The sequence below is a fragment of the Pangasianodon hypophthalmus genome, chromosome 23 (genome assembly GCF_027358585.1).
Source record: "Pangasianodon hypophthalmus isolate fPanHyp1 chromosome 23, fPanHyp1.pri, whole genome shotgun sequence".
NCBI lineage: Eukaryota > Metazoa > Chordata > Actinopteri > Siluriformes > Pangasiidae > Pangasianodon > Pangasianodon hypophthalmus.
The window spans coordinates 6637411-6653021 of NC_069732.1; the positions used below are offsets into that span (position 1 = coordinate 6637411).

The 15611-nt window shown below is 37.6% G+C and overlaps 1 protein-coding gene across 1 annotated transcript; it reads left to right on the forward strand.

Annotated features, from left to right (window-relative positions):
- Window positions 1–1531: 1531 nt before the first annotated feature.
- On the forward strand, window positions 1532–15586 carry znrf2a (zinc and ring finger 2a). The gene is made up of 5 exons (XM_026929692.3): window positions 1532–2340; window positions 10357–10455; window positions 13943–14048; window positions 14176–14254; window positions 14346–15586. Exons 1-4 carry the CDS (start codon window positions 2010–2012, stop codon window positions 14231–14233), a joined length of 594 nt encoding a protein of 197 aa, XP_026785493.1. The 5' UTR covers window positions 1532–2009; the 3' UTR covers window positions 14234–14254; window positions 14346–15586.
- Window positions 15587–15611: the final 25 nt, after the last annotated feature.

Here is a 15611-nt window from a genome sequence, read left to right on the forward strand (position 1 = left end):
CATCCTCATCCAGTGAAAAGGGACTGCTACTGACCAGATATTATTTAGGTGGTGGAACATTCTCAATACAGCAGTGACACATGGTAGTATGTGTGGTGCTTGTGCAAGGTTTTTAAACATACTGTGTATTCTAATGGCCATTTTATTAGACATGGTACCTTTTTCATCCATCTTGTCCAGTTAGAGGCTACAGCTCATTTGTCCCACAAATAAATGGTGTCAGTTTCCCTCTAGTCCTTCACCAGTGTCAGTTTTTGACCACTAGGCTGTTATATGCTGGATATATTTGGCTGGTGGATTGTTTCTCAACCCAGTAGTGACATTGAGGTGTTTACAAAAACATGGTGCAGATGTTCCAATGCTACACACCCTACTATGTCAGCGCTGTTCTGAGAATAATTCATTCATCTAAGGTAAGTGCTTTATCCTGGTTAGGGTGGCAGTGGATCCGGATCTGGGGAACACTGGGTGTTAGGCAGGAATACATGCTGGACGGGAAATAATGCATTGCAGGGAATGAGAATGATCCACCACCCACATTACATTTACTCATTTTGGCTTTGGATAAATTGGTTTTATGATCTACACTATATGACCATCACATCCATATGTGGTTCTTCGCCAAACTGTTGCCACAGAGGAAGCACAGAAGCACAGAATTGTCTAGAATATCTCTGTATGCTGTAACATTACAAGTTCCCTTCACTGGAACTAAGAGACCCAAATTATGTGACAATGACAATGCCCCTGTGCACAAAGCGAGCTCCATTAAGACATGGCTTGCCAAGGATGGAGTGGAAGAACTCAAGTTTCCTGCACGGACCCCTGACCTCAACCCCACTGAACACCTTTGGGATGAACTGTAATGCCGACATCAGCGCCTGACCTCACTAATGCTCTTGTGGCTGAATGATCACAAATCTCCACAGCCACTCTCCAAAATCTAGTGGAAAGCCTTCCCAGAAGAGTGGAGGTTATTATAAGAGCAAAGAAGGAATAAATCTGGAATGGGATGTTCGAAAAGCACATATAGGTGTGACGGTCAGGTGTCCACAAACTTTTGGCCATATACTACATATACAACTGAACTGTTGTAGCTGGAATTTAACCTCACAACCTTTTGATTAGTAGCACAAAGCCTTAACCATGAGCTACCACTTCCCAAATAAAACCTGATTGACATCTAGTGGTGGTGGCTTTCTGGCAATGGAATTAGAGGAAGGCTGAAATTCTCAGTTTGCATAGCAACAGATGTACAATGCTGTGTGTACAGTGTGTGCTGCACTGCCCACTGAGTGTATTTTTCATATATTTTGAATATGAGGAAATGTATTTACTTGACTTCATTCATCTTCCATATAGAATCCTTTACGTTTTTTATAATAACAATAGACTACTGTTATACTTTTACAGTGGTAGGCGTGTCACATTATTGTGAAGGGGATTTTCGGTAATAATAAAAGATTTGTGTTTAGTGTTTATGCTGCACTTCCGCGTTGACGTCACCTGACGCACATAAAGGAGGAGGGCAATCCGTGCTGTTCACACACAGACCATAATAACCTTCGGCTCGTACCCGTACTCGTCTCCGCGCGCACCGGTCGCGTCGCCTTGTTTTTATCGGCGCTGTTATTATGTAGCGTTTGGACGTTTCATTTCTGAGCAGTTCACACGCGCGTATTTATTTTTTAGTGTGAATGCATAAGTTTGTCCAAATATAACGGAGGTTGTTGACAATCAGGAGGCCTGTGGACAGTTTTGACACCGTCGCAAAACTTCGGTTACGGAAGAGCAACTAGTGTGCAGCCATGACCTTTTATTCTGCGCCATGTAGCGACTTGTTGTAGGATTATTTTCACATCTGGAGTTTAACCCCATCCACAGCCGAGCTCAGACATCGTTTGACTGATCCCAGCTCGCTGTTTTGTTTTGTTTTGTTTTAAAGGGACGTTGTTTGTTTTTAGGGCCCGAGCAGCGCGTCCTGAACAAAAACGCACTGAGATAAACACATGGGGCCCAAACAGAGCAGTCCGGCGGCTAGTGCTCGCCTCAGGGCTTACTCAGGCTCGGATGTGCCCGCTTCCACCACCACAGCCGCCGGTTCCGGGAGCGCGAGCGCAGCGGCGATTCGGTACTACAACGGAAACCAGCAGCAGGTCGGAGCGCGCGGACGGTACGCGGCGGACGGCGCGAGACCCAACTCGCTTTTTCAGCCCACCATCATAGCGCAAGGCAGCGGGACTCAAAGCGATGAAGACGCAGACGGAGAGCGAAGTCAGTCCGGTCCGAGGTTACTGATAGGATCGTTACCGGCCCACCTGTCTCCTCACCTGCTCGGAGGTAAGACAAGTGCGTCATAATAACGGAAGCACGCGCGCTGTAAGTGGATGGATCTGATTGACGTTGAGTGATTCAATAAGACGACAATACTAAGAGCTGAGCCTCTCATTTTAATGCATTGTAATCATAACAGAGTTACTTATTACAGAAAACGTCTGATGTGATAGTTATAAAGACACAGATAGAGCTGTAACTGCTCCATAAATATATCAAAGGTCAGATGAGGCTCATGCCATTGATTGACTGATTGTGAATCTTTAAAGAGTTTCTTTCTAGGATTTGTAATTTTACACAAACAAGCAAATGACATGAACATAACAACACAAACTGTCATACCAACTGACAAATACCAAAGTGCATATAAACAGGGTGGATTATTAAGATAACATTAAATCCTTAAGGGATGATGCAGTCCTTGGCCATGCAGATATTCTAACTGGTTTAGTTTTATTAATCATAGCAGTAGTTAACTCTAGGTCCAACTCTAGGCAGACAACATGGTTATAGAGTAACAACCATCGTCATGACTTTGGTAATTGTGGATTAATCCAATTATGTAAAATAACTTCTTTAGCAGCAGTTAAACCAGGAAAAACCAAACGTTTTTGAGAACGTTAAAGGAACTATCATCATACTAAACACAGACGAGGGTTCTTGACCATAAGAGTTTCAGATCAGACCACATAGTCTTAATAATCACCTGTAAATGGGTACTGACTGTATCTGTGGTACAGATTGTGTAAGAGAATCCTTAAAGATCGTTAAAATGATTTACCCCAAGTCAGTGAAATGGATGTGTTTGTTTATTTAGATCCAAATGGTTTTAGTTGTTAAAGAGGTTCTCCTTGGATCAATCTCTGGTAGGGGAACCAAAGAACTCTCAAAGTTTCGATTGAATCATATTTTTCTAAAATAAAGGGTCCAGAAAATGGTCTTTAGAAAGATGGCAAAGAAGAACCATTTTAACTGATGGATCTTTAATTGCTTGGTCCCACAGAGACCTAAAAATCCTTTTTTTTCCTCTTATAAATGCTACCATTATGTGGAAGGATGTTTGTGTTGGAAAGTGATTATAACGTTTATTGTATCAGCAACAGAAAAAAAAATCAAAGAATCATGGGATGAAATATTCTTTAGGGAAACTAAAATAGTTTTTTTTCTGTGGCATTGCCCTAAAGGACCTCTTCTGGCAGTTTTGTTTTTAAGAGTGTGTCATGTTGCACTGTCTTATGCTTTTTGCACACGTGCACTTTATTTAGCCCTGTATGTGTTTTTGTAGTCTTATTTAATTCTGTGTAGTCTCATGTAGCTCCGTGTTGTTTTATGTAGCACCACAGTCCTGGAGCATCGTTGTTTTGTTTCACTGTGTACCAGCAGTATATGGTTGAAATGACAGTAAAGCCACTTTACTTGATAAGTGGGCATGAATTTGACTTTAAATTGTCTTCACTACCCCTGTATTTATTTGTGAGAAAGTTACCTAGGTAGGCAGGACTTTTAGAAGGCAGCATAAGGATAGCAGGCTTCTAAGCGTTTCTGATTTAGGTGGATTTGTATTTGGAAGACAATCCTATAATTGTGATTGTTATACGAAGATTTCATGAAAGTTTGAAGAACAAAGTGGACATAACTGAAAAGTCAGAGCAACAGATAAATATATCAGCTGTTTGTATCTGACAGTATATCCGCAATAGCACAGTAAACTAAAAATCATGACATTCTGGTTAAAAACACTTTGTGATGCTTCTTCAGTTCAATTCCAATGTATAGAGTCTGCTATAAAGTCAGACAGTGCTAATTGTGTTAAAATTATGTTTAGTATGAGCAGTTTGTGAATAAGAGTCCTGGGATGAGCACAGAAAAGTGGTTATGATTACAGCAGCAGTTCTTGGGTACAAATCTACACTATCCAAGTGAGAAGCAAGGATGAGACTTGGGCATAATGTAGCCAGATGTGGAACTGCAGAGTTGCATCACCGACATGTGCGGATGCATTTCCCGGATCAAACTTCACTCAGTTACACATGCTATAAATAATCTGTTTGGTACCAAATATTGAACTCATGTATATTCATCTGTCTTTGTTGGATGATGTTTTCAAATCAAACTTACCATATAACTTCTATTTTACCTCGAAGTTGCCTTATTTTCTTGGTTATTATTTGTTTTGGAAACAAATAGGTCATGGTCTATTGGGGTTAGTATGAGCACAGCAGCAAAACAGTACAAGTCATATTATTGCTCATTTAACCCTTTATGCGTAGTGTCCACACTATTGACAGTCATTTTAAGGCTCTGTTTAGGAAATTATAAGACGTAAATTACTTGATTTACCATAACATTACTGTAATTTAACATAAATCATTGTCTTGATTTCCATTGCCATTCTTACACACTTTCTAAAACCTTACACACTTTCTACACAAAATAGCACTTACACAAATTAAGTAAAATGTTTTTGGGCCTGACACCAAATAACATCTTATCTGTTTTTTTTTTTTTACCCCTGAAATGAGGTGCATCATGTAACACTCCTAAACCGCATAATTGTTATACATGTCAAGAATATTGCCAAAATTTGTTTGAAAATGATATTTTCTATAATTTTGGTCATTAATATTAAATATTTTAGAGCCAAATGTTAACAATTTTGGTTTATAAACATGTTGGAGGATTTTTTTTTTTTAACTTTTATGTATAATATTTTACCCCTTTTTTGTGTCATTCCTACACAATCCAAATCAAAAAATCAAAATTCACATGACATGCAACTGTAAGTAAAAAAAAAAAATAATAATTTAAAGAAGCTGGATGTGTTTTTAAATAATTCATACATGAAAGTCTTAAGCTTGGTGAAGAGGTACTACATACTGCATGTTCTGTCACTCATTTCGTACTCATTAAACTCATTATTCTTACAACCAGATGTATAAGGTGCACACCAAATCTTTCTAGAACTGAAATATTTTTCAATGTCTGCCATTTATCAGACTACCATAAAGTTTTTATTGAACATCATGTTAGTTGTGCAATGCCAGTGCCTTTTACAGTAATAACTGCTCACTTGAGCAATTTCCCCAACAGAACCAGGAAGCAGCAGGCCTTTCTGCCCTCTATATACTGTACATTTGCCAGGGGCTATTTATGGAAGGGGGATTGCCCTAAAACCTTCACCCAAAACAGATAAGAACGAGATAACACCTGAGCTGACTTGCCATGCTGGAGGGAAAGTGGAACACACAGAGGAGCACAGAGGAGGAAGGGGACTCTGACTAGCAGCTTCCTCTAAGTCACATGCTTTGCAGAAATGTGCAGTGTGTTTTTAGAACTTGCTCAGTTACTATACTAAACCTGAAGAACACTTCAAGGGGCAGCTGAAGTCAGTGTAGTCAGTCAGACCCTTATGCTAACTGAAAGCACTTCTCTTCTGAGTTGTGTAACCTTTCTCTCTAGGTGCATGCTAATTTGTCCTGATCAGTCGATGTTATTTTCAGAGCAAAACTATTGTATAACTGTTTATCACCAGTGTTTCTAACGAGTAATAACTGCTAATCAGTAAGCTCGATTACTTTTTGACTTTTAATGTTGTAGTGTAAAATAGCTTTTACATAGTGTGTTTAGATTGCATGGGATAATTTGATCACAGTAAAACAGATTTTGGCTTGACTAATCTGAAATTGGAAAATTCCAGCTCAGAAGGAGTTGCTCAATAGCTGGATTTCTTGTAGTTGCGTAACTACAAGCAACAAAGTTATAATACAGTTTAATTGCATTTCCAAGTAGCACGGTGGTCGCATTGCTTTTAAATCAAGTAAGTAATTATCATTATTATAAGTTAATCGACAAGGTTCTTTGAGTGGTCTCTGTTTTGATCCAAAGATGGCCTTTTTTTTTTCTTTTTTTTAAGTATGCTTGCACATATGCAGATATTATGTATCAATATACATTAAATACCCTGATTATTGGGCTAAAATACTAGGTATCTCTATAATTTCTTGAAATTTGATTAGCAGAGACAGTAGCCAAGGTGCCAAAATCTGTCATATTTACCCCATCTTTGACCCGCTGCTATGGCGATACGGAAAACACCAGGGGACTACACTTTTCTGCTAAAACAACACTTGGACCAAACACCAAACAAATTTACCAAACATATTAACAGAAAAGGCAGTTTACTGATGCGTAAGAGACATGCATTTGCTTCTATTAGCGTTAGTTTCACTTCATGCCAACTTAATTTAGGTGAAGTTTTACCTGTGAATTCATGAGCCTTGGTCTTGTGAGCCAGTATAGAACACGTGGGCAGGACTGTGGTTTCTTTGGTTGGTTAAATATAATGAAGCAGTTGCTAACCAGACTTCTGCTTGATTTTGTACTGCTGCTTGACACAGTTAAAGAGGACAAGTCAGTGTGGACCCTTTTACTGAATTAAAGCACTTTTCCACTGAGTTGTGTAAATTAGACATTGCAGAATGTACTATATGGAAAGGTGTGGATCTGTGTTTACTACTGTCTTAACATTTTATTGTTGACTAATACTGCTCATATTTGTTAATCATTTAATGCCTCACTCACATGGTATTTGGGCATCTGTTTCAGTAAACTCCCAGCTGTTCTGTGGAAGTAGTTAAGCTACAGCTCAGAGGTTACTCACAGAGCTGTGAGGAAAAACCACAAAATGTAGCTGACTAGCATGAGTTTGCTCGAAAAAGCGTTTAACATAGAGTAATAACTAATTATTACTAAGTAATTATGGGTAAGGAAATTAGTCTGTGATAGGGTAGTGTGATGTGGCGTGAAGTTGATTTTCATTTAACATTTGCATGTCCCCAAATGCTTTTTCATCTTATATCACAGTACTTTGCCAGAGATTGCAATTTTTTTTTAATTCACTGATTTACTGATTTGAATTACAGCCTGAACTACTGTCAGAGCTGCTGTTATAGAAGGTTAATCATCACCTTCTGACCAGTCAGAATTGAATATTCAGTGGTGCTGTATGATTATCATTATCTGTATGAAACATAATGAGTGTGCATGATGGATGAAATGGAGGTTTGACTTGCTCATTTGAAATTGTGAAGAGTTTAAATGTTTTCCCCCCTCCCAATGAGCTTGGTTTAATCTTCCTTTTTAGCAAAACAGTAGCCTAATAGTATGGACCAGTGCTAGTAACACTAGTTAGTTTTGTTCCATACAGATATCCAGCACTGATGAGCAGCAGAAACAAGTGCCTTGCTGTATTCTTTACTTGGAAATATTTTTAATTCCTCCTCTTTTTGTCCGTGTAAGGTTTAGCATTATATGCATTATATACCTTTATATAAAGGCCAAGGCCAAGGCCAATGTATGATAATGAGGTGCAAGTTCACAGGGGGATACTTTTCAACCATTGCTTACTTTTACTAATCCATGCTCCAAACATGATGCTTAATTTCAGTCACATGCATCAAAATGCTCCACTACCTTATCCACTTTCTCTGTTCCTCATAGCGGATCCTCTCTGTGCACCTTTATTCAAGATTCAAGGTCTTTATTGTCATATGTACTTTGGTACAAAGAAATTCTTATTTTAGCACTTTATAGCATGGATTAGTAAAAGTAAGCAATGGTTGAAAAGTATCCCCCTGTGAACTTGCACCTCATTATCATACATTGGCCTTGGCCTTGGCCTTTAGGAGTGGTTGTTATGGTTTGCATGTGGTCTGTTGCATAAGCGTAGCATCTGTTTGGTCAGAAGATCAGGGACTTCCAGAGCATGTGCTTTACTACAGACAATTACTTTAGAAATACAGATTATAGAGATCTATAGGTGGAAATATCTATGTGACTGCAGATCATGTCAGTATGTATGAGCCCCAAAACAAGCTAATGATACAAAGCTAACTAATCTGTTTTCACCAAAGCACATTATTTCTGTTAACAATGCTTATGTAATCTATCCACATACACAAGGTATCTAGATAATGTTCTCCAACATTGACCAAACGTTTCCACATTAATCTGCCATGTTGGGTGAAATATCATAGCTCAGTGAGTTGGCTTGGCTTAGGGTCAGTGGTCTTCATGCCAAATTCCAGTTCTGTTCAACAATCTGTGAAAATGTGTTGAAGGGAAAAAACAATCCTAGAAACAAATAATGCATTGGCAAAAATTTCCAAAAAACAAAAGCTGCAACAAAATAGGAAGTAAAGACCAGCAAACTGACATCAAAGCGAGAATTTGCAAAGGAAAAAAGGTTCCATCTAGAAACCTATCAGAGGAGGATCCAAGCATGAGCCCTTGAGGATGTGAAGAACGCTTTTATTTCCTCAGAGTGTAGATTGTAGAAAACAATAAAGGTATTAACGTGTATTTAAAATTAAGATTTGTACAACTAATGTTGTATTATTATTATTTAATATTTAGTATCTTTTATTATTTACAGAATTGTTATCTGGTACACTTTGTGGGATCTAAATCAAGCACCCTAAAGAGGTCAAGTGTTCTAGCACCCTAAATTTTTTTTATGTAGAGATTTTGTATGTACAGAGTACAAGTAGGACAAAAGCAGTCCTAGGAGAACCTCTGTTGTGTTGATTTTGTTGTCCCTGGCTTGCTCTTTATGGATCTAAATATAACTCTACATCCAGATTTCTGTAAAGCTGCTTTGTGACAGTGTCTGTTAGAAGGGCTCTACAAATAAAACTGAATTTAATTGATTTTTAGAGTATCAGAATCAGTATATGAAATATAATGTACATTGACTTGTATTACAGCATGGTTTAATTCTCACATCAGAAGGTTTTGATTAATTCTGTAAAACGGCAATGCCGACAGTAGTTCCGGCTGTAACAGAAATGATATATGGTGTATAATAATGCGCTCATTCTAATGCATTCTTACTCGTTCACAGTGACTTGTATGGCAAAGACTCTACGTAATCTAAGGCTAATAAAGGGATTAAAAAAATGTGGTGTTTAACAAAAAAAAAAAAAATATATATATATATATATATATATATATATATATATATATATATATATATATATATATATATATATATATAATCATTTATGAGGTGAAGTGTTCTGTTAGGAGATGATTCTTTAACATTTAAGGAAGGAGTCTCCAGTGTTACCTCATTGTGACAACAACTTTCCAGACATGTGAGAGTCTTCAGGACAGAGGAGTTTCTCAGTCACATGACAATCTGTCTTATTAACTTCGAGAGAAATAAAAAGGGAGGATGCATGAATAACTGTCGATTATAGCTGCTGTGATAACAGGAACTAACTTGTCTTGCAGACATTCCACAGCATCAAATGTAACTATAAACTGTTATAAAGTGTGATGTGACTTTTTCATTAATAAATTTAAGAAATGTAATTGTTGACAAATTGCTGTGGTGTAAGTGGAATAATACACTGCAGACCGTGCTTCACACCACCACGCTAACGTGTTATATTTCTGTATAACAGCACAGTCCGTCTGCAATATTCCTTACATATTAATACCTTGGAACCTTTTTTAACACAGAACTTCACATAGAAGTGTAGAAGGGTAATTTCAAGGTTATGATATGTACCTTGATGTGTATAATATGTGAATATTGAAAATTGACAAGATTGCATTAATTATATTATTGCTTTATACACTGTATACTCATGTACAGTAAATATATTTGAAATTTCACATCTCAGCCTATTTCACTTTGTACAGTTAGAGACCATTTTTATGTTGTGCACAATTTGTGTTAAGCTTCCTCTGTACTGTTATAAAAATGATTCTTCAAGGATTCATTAGACAGTGGACTTTTAGCTGTTCTAATCCTATCTGATGGGAGAACCTCTTGTTGTAGGGTTCAACATTATTAATTATCAGTAGTTTCCCAGAGAGCCAAATTAAGACATACTGAGGAACAGTTTAGGGTGATGCATTGTTTTCTGAATGTATTGCAAAAAATGGATGTCCGCACTTAACTTTCTCTCTCTCTCTTCTCTCTCACCCTCTCGTGTGTCTGTGTGTGTGTTGTAGCTGGATTCAACTGTCCTGTGTGTTCAAAATTTGTTGCTTCAGATGAAATTGACCTTCACCTTGTCATGTGTCTCACCAAACCGAGACTCACCTATAACGGTAAGACCACCACTTTGTTTTTTGTTTTTTTTTTTCATTGTTTGAACGCTGTTCCGCTTCAGCAGTCAGCTTAATCAGTCAGTAATCATTAACACAAAGCCCTGACGCCGCTCTTCTCGTTTAACCCTCTGTGAGTCCTTTTGGATTGCTTTCAATGTGTTTATCATCGGTGTACAGTTTACCAATGTAATCTCCATGGTGTGATGATTTGAGCTGACAGTTTAGTCATATGTAATTATCTTTTGAATTGTTCTGCTTCGTTTAGTTTGTACACAACCTTAAAGGGAACCTTTTAATGACTCACGGCAATAAATCATTTAAGACAACAGATCATGTTCAGCAGCTGATTAATGTGGTTAAAACATTCTTGTTAAATAAAAATGAGTATTTTTTTATTGCTTATAACACTGTGATGTTGAATTCTTGATTCTGATTGGTCAGAAGGTGTTGATTTATTTTCTAGAACGGCACCTCTTACAGTAGTTCTGGCTGCAGTTCATACCATTATCATTAATGGGCTCATTTTTATGTTATTGTTTCTGTAGTAACTACTCACACAGGGACTCGTATAGAGGACACTCCACCTAATCAAAAGCTAATAATAAACAGATAAAGAACATGTTGCTAGTTCACAAAGAAAAATGTATAATCATTTATGTGGTGAAGCTTTCTGTAAGGAGATGTTATTTAACATTTATATTAAATAAAATAGTCTCCCGCATCAGCGTTTTGGAACAGTCAGTAAGTTTTCTGACATGAGAATGGCTTCAGGACAGATGACTGTACTTTGTGTGCTTGGGAAACATGACAAGCTGCATTTTTTTTGTCTTATTAACTTGAAGACAGAGAAAAAGTAACTGTCTATAGCTGCTATAATGTAAGTGCTAACGGGAACCAACTTGTCTCAGACTTTCCAAAACAATAAATGTAACTATAAATGGATGAAATGTCATTCTTTAACAAATAAACTTGTAACTGTTGGAAAATTGTTGTGGTATAAGAGGAATAAAACATCATGGGATGTTTTTGATGATTTCCCTATAACAGCATGCCCCCATGTATTGTATTTCTCGCTTGGTGCTAAGCCTTGTGATTCCTATGACTAGTCAAAGATTTACGTGTACTGGTGTAATGCTGGGTTAATGACTAAATGTGAATTGAGACATTTCCAGCTTCTGAGTAGTAAAAATCCACTTAAATGGCTCCCATAATTCCTTCAGAAAGTCAGACCTTCTCAAGAGCTCTGAGTTGGAATTCACTGGTTTCGACATTGCAGTGCTCATAGTTCAAAGTCTGTTTTAACTATTTTATAAGCAGACCTGGATAATAGGTTTGTAACTAAAAAAAAAAAAAGAGTTAAAATCTGTTTTGTGAGTGATGTCTTTTGACCAAAAGGGTAGAATTCTCACCCACGAACCAGTGACACACACACTTGCTGATATCGCAAACAAGTAGGAGTGTTACGGTTTGACATGTTTGCAGTATGATAACCTAGTCTAAAAATATGCAGTGCTTTTTGGCAAAAAATAGATCACTGAATTACGAAAGTCTACATACATTCTACATTCACTTTTAAATTAAATGACACGGCTCCACAGGTGATCTTCCTGCCTCACAGCTCCAGGGATCCATTTTATGTCTATGTGGAGTGTTACACATTCACCCTGTGTCCGTGTGGGTGTTTCCTGGTTCTCTAGTTTCCTCCCACAATCCAAAATCATGACTGGTTATTCTGATTTGCCCCTGGGTGTGAAGGAGTTTGTGAATGTGCATTTGCATGATGCCATTTTGTACACCAGAGTCCCATCCAGGGTGTATTCCTGCTTTGCCCTTAAGAGTTAAAAGGATTGGCTCTGGATCCACTGTGATCCTGACCAGGGTAAAGTGCTTTCCAACGAAGCCTCCCCTTTAAATCCTTAATATGACATGTTTATATGTTACACACATTTAAAAGCTACTCAGGATCTTTTTACTTCCACATAGAAGCCAAACAAGTTGAACAGAGTGTAGGTGGTGACCTTTATGCGGTGAAGGATGGTGCCTGATGACTCTGCAGAACTGGCACTCAGGGCTGCCAGCCAGGCTCTGTTTTGAACACTTGTTTATATGTTACCTTTATTAGCTTCAGCGATGATTTCAGAGGTGTAATCATGCCATCACCTTAACAAGGCTTGATCTGTTCCACTTCTTCCAGGTCACAAATGAACCAGTGACACACACACTTACTGATATCACAAACAAGTAGGAGTGTTACGGTTTGACATGTTTGCGGTATGATAAACTAGTCTAAAAATATGCAGTGCTTTTTGGCAAAAAATAGATAATAGTTTGGTTTAGTGCTTATTAGCAGTGTCATGTTCTTCTGTGCATTTGGTAGCAGATGTGTATGATAACGCTATAAACATGTTACACTCAGGAAAAAAGTGTACTAAACTGTACCAGTCCTTGTAGCTGGGGTAAGGGTACGCCTTTTGGACCATTTAATATCTCTTATCTAGAATGGTGCATGTGGTGAACATTTAAAGCTTTACTCTAAAAGGTAATTACAGTCGAATTATGTGCCTTATATCTTTTTTTAAAGGAACATTATATCCATGTTTCCAGAAGAGATATGCATATGAAATGTGCAAATAATAAAGGTGAAGGGGATAGCAATGTAAAGATGCATTACAAAAAGATAAGGGTATGGAAGTAGTGATGTAATGTGTTTACAGCAGTAGCTGATTACACAGCCAGGGGGTTTTCAGTGCAGTCACGTCCCCTGTGCAATGAAACGGAGGTTGCTGTGTTCAACTAAAGCTCTGAATTTCTGACCTCCGTCTAGGAAAAACCAAAGAATACGCCTTTACGACTCAGAATTCCTACTTGGAACCTTAGGAAGGTCTTCTACACATATCAACATGGCATAACTCACAGCATCAACAGTAAACAAAGTAGCACTTTTTTTTACTTTTAAATAAGGTATGCTATATACTAGTATTTGCTTTAGATCAATCAACATTAACATGTTAAATCTATAACATTGACTATACAGTTCACTGTTTTGAGGAGGTAAATATACATCACTCAGAACAGTTAGTTTGCCAGATTGTAGCCAACAAAAGACAAACATGGAGGCATCCATCTTTTTCCCCAACCCCACTCTGTAGCTCAAACACACAGAGGTGGAAAATGATATAAATCAGAGTTCCAGCTTCCCACTTCTGCAATACGTCGAATGCAGCATATGATTTAGGGCGAGTCCAGAGGGAGAAGGTTATAAAATCCTATAATTCACAGTCGCAGCCAGACACAAAAAGATGAGAACCATTAGAGTAAGAAACTTCAGGTAAAAAGCTGAACGGGTAGATGGTAATAGACGGAAATTAATTTTATACTGTATTTTTGAAAGTCAAGAGTGATGTAACGATCCAGTCATACGCTGTGACTAACCATGAATCCGTAACAACCCTACAACCAAGTAATGTCTGTTTCTTTATGACTTTAGAGGATGTCTTGATGAAGGACTCTGGGGAGTGTGCAATATGCCTGGATGACATGGAACAGGGAGATACCATTGCCAGACTGCCCTGCCTCTGTATCTACCACAAAGGGTAAAGACAAGACAAACACACATTACAAGACAAACCTGATCCAAGCGTGCATGGCTCTGGTTACTAATCCGTATTTACTCTTTTTTTTTTTTTTTTTTTTTTTTTTTTTTTTTTATATTTTAAACAGGTGTATTGATGAATGGTTTGAGGTGAATAGGTCTTGCCCAGAACACCCTACGGATTAAACAATTGCTAACATTGCACAGGTATTGTATATGATGATGCCTTTTCTTGGGAATGAATTCATTCTGCCCTGGACACGGAGTATAACATTGTTTGTCCATTTTTCTTTTTTAGGTTCTCTCATTTCATCACTGAAGACTGCACACCCTGTGATCCAGAACCTCAGTGATTTTACAAAGACCTGTCATCACCTCAGATTCACACCTGTGCCAAAAGACAATTAAAACTGACTCAGGGATCCTGCCCATGTGTGATTTTTTTTTTTTTTTTTTTTTTTCTTCCTTCCCCATTTCCATTTTAGCACACCAAAGGACAACAGAGTGCAAAAATGCACTGCTGTGTTGAACCATCTGGGCTTCAGGATGTAGCGTCACTGTATCTACACTGGACACGATTCTTTCCTCCTGAGTAAGAAACACAGCTCAGGAGAACGAGGACATTTCAGTCATTGAACACAGCCACGTTGTAGACATAAAGGATGCTGGGTGAACTTTTTTAAAATTTTCTGTAAATAGAGATCTGGAGTAGAAACTAATTTTCATCTCTCCATTCAAAAGAAATGGTCCATTTTCTTTCTTTCCTTTTTTTAGTGTGGAGATTACATAGCTCTGGTGCTAAAATAATCAAGTGCCATTTTTTTGCTAAAATGTGCTGCTGTGTTTCACAGGCAATAGTCGTAGATGAAATTTTACTAAAGCATTTCGTTTTCTATGAGTTTGGGTTCCACATTTCACAGGAACAAGCTGTTCAAGGTGAACACAGAACTGAAAGCTCACTGTAATCTGACCACTTATTGTTGATGCTTGTAGTTTTGACGTGTCCTGTGTCACAGAATGACATCGTAGCTTTTTGAAAATCATGTGGCGAGTCGTTATTTGAAGTCCATGTTTTGATTGTACACTTAATATAAGAATGGGATAGCCATATGTAAGGTGTGTACTGTAGTTAGGCTTATTACATAAAAAAAAATCCTCGAATTTACTTATTCAATTGTACTTTATTATTTTTTCCTGAAGGAAAAGAAAAACATTTTGTAGAAATGTTATCGAGTGATTTTAGTAATGCCACCAGACCAATACATTGCACTAATACAGGACAATAGAATTATCTGGAGAAAAATCCACTTTGATGAATTTCATGAATATTATGAGTTTGTAAGTTATTTGGTTATTGCCATTTCATTATGAAGTACCACTGAATAACTGTAAATTTCATTGAAGATATATCTAACATAAGTGCAATTTAGAGAAATGATAAATGTCCATCAAAACCTTTTAATATTTCATCACTTCAAATCTGTGTTTGGTTCCTCATCATTTTGTGTCAAAAATCGCAATAAAGCACTGGGAACCTGTGAGCGTCTTCCTGCCATGACTATGT

Bases quoted from the DNA above. Each gene is read 5' to 3' on its own strand.
- znrf2a (XM_026929692.3), top strand. From the start codon at position 2,010: ATGGGGCCCAAACAGAGCAGTCCGGCGGCTAGTGCTCGCCTCAGGGCT. The intron at 10,456-13,942 runs GTAAGACCACCA...TTATGACTTTAG, and splicing joins ACCGAGACTCACCTATAACG to AGGATGTCTTGATGAAGGAC. The intron at 14,049-14,175 runs GTAAAGACAAGA...TATTTTAAACAG, and splicing joins CTCTGTATCTACCACAAAGG to GTGTATTGATGAATGGTTTG.